The 4,213-nt window shown below is 43.5% G+C and overlaps 1 protein-coding gene across 1 annotated transcript; it reads left to right on the top strand.

Moving 5' to 3' along the window:
* Nucleotides 1–746: 746 nt before the first annotated feature.
* BJ212DRAFT_1293310 (uncharacterized protein) lies at nt 747–1,067 on the top strand (the record flags this gene model as incomplete). The annotated part of the gene is made up of 1 exon (XM_041332164.1): nt 747–1,067. A coding segment is annotated over one exon (321 nt), but the record flags the coding sequence as incomplete, so codon positions are not given.
* Nucleotides 1,068–4,213: the final 3,146 nt, after the last annotated feature.

Raw genomic sequence — 4,213 nt, 5'->3', positions numbered from 1 at the left:
TCAGAGATAAAGGACATGTAAGTGATAGCAAAAATAGATCATCTAGTGACAGCAGCAGCAGTTGTGATGTAATACAAGGATAGTAAGGAGGAAAATGAAATAGGGGCATATGCGACTGTAACATATATAATCTTATATAATTTAGTGTATTTTTGATTTGATTTTACCAATTATATCTGGTCATATCAAGTTAGGGTTGATTTCCTGATGGATATGAGCTGGTCGTTGGCAGCCACGATCAGTGTGTTTTCACGTGTTGGGGAGTTGTTAATCCCTGTTTCATTCTCAGTTACTCCTATAGTGGAGTAGAGCTTGCTTAGCAAGCGACTCAGGTTAGAATTGGTTTGTCCTCTTTCTAACCTTTCCCATCACTTCACTAGCTAGTTGTTTTGAGCAGTATCATAACTTCATTATCATCAGAATTCTTCTTCATGTCTGACAATGGAGAAACGTCTCAAACCACTACCTCAATGGAACAAACTACAGAGTGACAAACTACAGAGCATTCAACTGATCTCAACTGTATTGAACAGTGCAATGAGCTCATTAATCAGTATCAGCTCAGACACAATGGGAAAGCCATCACCATACTTGACATCCAAGAGAGTCTTCTCCAGTCTCCCACTGTTAGGAGCGGAAGAAACATTAATGAAGCCCTTGATGTCTTCATTGGAATGCTCGACAGTATCGATGCCTCAAAAGCACAAGCTTTGGAAAGAGGATGTTGAAGTAGCAGGACCTTTGAGGAAGAGGAAGCTAATAGAGAGGATAGGGGAAACAACAACCCTGAAGAAACAGAAGCAGGGCAAAAGCAGCCAAGAGTTGTCACTGATTCAGAGGATGAAGATGAGCCCAGTTCAAAGCAAGCCAAAACTGTTGATTCCAGTAAATTTCCCTGGACACAAAGACAGTCAACAGCACTTGCCTCTTTACCTCCAGATATCAGAGAAACATATCAGCAACTCAAAAACTTCGCTGCTGACCCAAAGAGTGTCATTAATGACATCCTATCCACTCCAGGGTGTCCACCCTTCCCACCTAGTGAATGGCTCAATGTTGTCCAATAGAAATATGTCAACCTCACTAAGGTCCTCAACTCAGCTCACACAACCGATGTGCAAACACAACAATGGCTAGACACTTGTTAAAGTGCCTAACCAAAAATATTGTTGTAGGTCAATGCTCTGCCTAGCTGCTACACTTGCAAGCAAGAATGTTTGACCCTAAAGGGAATTGCTACTGAGAACGGCTGATGATACTAAAGACCTGAAAGTGCACAGAGCGCAGGAACAAGTGCATGGGTATGTAGAGCACGGGAATGTGGAAGTGCGGTCAATGAGCGGTTGATGCGGAAGTGCAAGATGCTAGGGTAAGGGGTAGGGAAGTCTTAAGGAATGGTGCGGGTAACAAGTGAGGGCAAGGGTATTGATTGCATGGGTAAGGAAAGTCAAGACAAGGTGTCCAGGTATAAGGTAACCAATAGGGGCTAAAAGCGTACACTAATGGTGACTGCTCCTAAGTAAAACCTAAGGGAAGGGAATACTGTAGAAGGAAAGTAAATATGAAGTAGTCACTCTAGGCACTTTATACTAGCTAAACCCTCTCGGAAACGGAAGGGACAGGACAGATAGGCAGTAGGAATATGTAAAGACATGTAATAAGACTGCAACACTTGTTACAACACATGAGGCAAGGCAAAATATGTACCAATGAGGTAGGATGGACAATGGACTGACACGGGACATCTGTAAGGTAGTCCAAAGGCGTGGGAAATCGACCACAGGTATGCACGCAGCATGGGAGTGAATGTGCAGGTCCGCAGAGCGTGGGAATACGCATCCAGAGTGGGTTGAGTGCAGGAAAAGTGGTCAATGGTTTTGTAGCTTTCCATCACCTATATCAAAAGATGGCCATTGCAAGCCTAGCAGGAATATGATCATCACACCAAGCTGGATCCCAAAAAGACCCATGTCATTGATGATGAGATTGAGCTTGCCTTGCGAGTCTCAAAGTCTTCAACAGGAATCAAAATGTCCTCCCACCATAATATCACCTTCTCCATGTACATTGAAGCAATATCCTTTGTCTTCCCTCAGTGAAGAGATAAATTTATGCAATATAACACCTACCTTAGTTGACTCTTCCATGCCATGGAAATCTGCCTCCACTCACGCATCATTGAATTTGACTGATCTGTTAGAAACCAAGTGGCCATGCAAAGAAACCTATGCCTCACTGATTATCCCCAATTTGAGCACCTCAGAATGACCTTCCTCACCTCCTTTGGCATTGGTGCCAATTCCACCTCATCCACATCTAGTTCTGGGGGAAGATTGAATCAGAGAGATGGATATGGAAGAAGGGATGATCCCCGTCATAAATGGAATAGAGGAACCTGCCAGAAACCAGATGGTGAATGCAGGTTCTTGCACTGCTGTGATCGGAGAGGGTATCGTGGCCCCCATTGAAAATTGGAATGTCCAAATAAAGGAGGGGCTAAATGAGAGTATCACACAAGGACAAAGATTTCAGTGCAAAGGAGTATGGGGAAGAGGAATCTCCAGCTGTAGCTGAACTGCACTCTGGACAGAGACTGCAGTTCCTATGCCTAGGCCACCTGAACACGAATTTTTGAACCATGGAGCGCTTGATACTATTCAGCAACATCCCTCTTTGTTTGAAGTCTCTATGCCTATCAAAGTCAACATCTTCAAATCTCTACTTTCAGACCATCCAGATCAACCCTTTGTTTGTTTGGTTTGCACTGGACTTAGGGAAGGTTTTTGGCCCTTTGCTGATTCTCATCCTGAGGAATGGCCTCTCATCTATGATAACTCTGATCAGCCTCCCAAGACTGAGGCCAAGAAAGAGTTTCTACATGCACAAATCGAGAAGGAAGTTGAAGTAGGGCATTATTCTCAGGCATTTGGACCAGATCTGCTTCCTGGCATGTACAGCATGCCTATCCACGCTGTACCTAAACCAGGAACTAACAAGCATTGACTGGTTACCAATCATAGTGCTGGGAAACATTCCCTGAATGCCATGATCTCGCATGATGACATTGCTGGCATCACTCTGGATAATGTGCATGATTTAGCTAATGGTCTATGGGTGTTTAGGCACTGGAGACCTCATGCTAAACTCAACCTTTGGAAGGCAGACATGTCAGAAGCTTATCAGCATATGCCTATGCACCCTCTGTGGCAGGTAAAGCAAATTGTGAGTTTTCAAGGGCATTGATATGTTGACTGAAGAAATGTTTTTGGAGGAAGAGCTTCTCAGCAGATCTATCACGCATTCATGTCTCTCATCATCTGGATCGCGATTTTCAAGATTCTTATCCATTTCTTGTATATTTATGTTGATGACTCTTTCTCGTTTGAAGATAAATGCAGTCTTGAGCTCTATGCTCCCTACAAAAAACTCCTTCCTTCAAATCTTGTCAAGCTTCTTCGACTCTGGGATGCAATTGGACTGCTGCATGAAGAGCGGAAACAAATCTTCAGCCTTGAACTTCCTATTATCGGGTTTGATGTTGACCCTAACTTAATGCACACCTGCATGTTGGTTGACTCTCATACTTGCCTTATTCAGGAGTTGATTGATTTTGCACAATGAGGGTCATGAAGGTCTCTTCATGATTTTCAGTGTTTAGCTGGCTGGCTTAACTGGGCTCTCAATGTCTATCCACTGCTTAGGCCTGGACTATTAGCTCTTTATGCTAAGACCCCTGGCAAACTAGTCTCTAAAGCTCTTATCTGGGTTAACCAGTGTGAGTAACACAACTTGGCTAGATACTTGGTAAAGTACCTAGCCAATATGTTGGGTCTTAAGTGCTGTACCTAGCTGCTATTCGACCCACAAGGGTTTCTGTACTAGACCCAGAGCTCAGAGAGGAGAGAAATCATCATAAAAGTGCTAGTCTCAGACTACAGGTAAAGAGTGAAGGTAAGAGGTCATGCTTATATAAGCTGCAAAAATGCGAACATAAGCTAAAGAAAGTGGGGGTAGGTAAAGGTAATGAAAGTAAGTAAATCTAAGCCCAAGGAAAACTTGACTGTCACACCAGGATGTTGTTCGGGAACTAACATGGGTCATTAATCACCTCCATTCCACTGAAGGCGTCTTCTTCTTCAAATCCGTCTCCTGGAACTTTGCTCATCTTCTGGCTGATGTGTTGAGAGTTTATACTGATGCGTCAGGTGTTGGC

The sequence above is a fragment of the Suillus subaureus genome (genome assembly GCF_016647635.1).
Source record: "Suillus subaureus strain MN1 chromosome Unknown BJ212scaffold_512, whole genome shotgun sequence".
In the NCBI taxonomy this organism is placed as follows: domain Eukaryota; kingdom Fungi; phylum Basidiomycota; class Agaricomycetes; order Boletales; family Suillaceae; genus Suillus; species Suillus subaureus.
The sequence above is the reverse complement of the archived record's forward strand: the minus strand, read 5'-3'. Positions and strand labels throughout refer to the sequence as shown.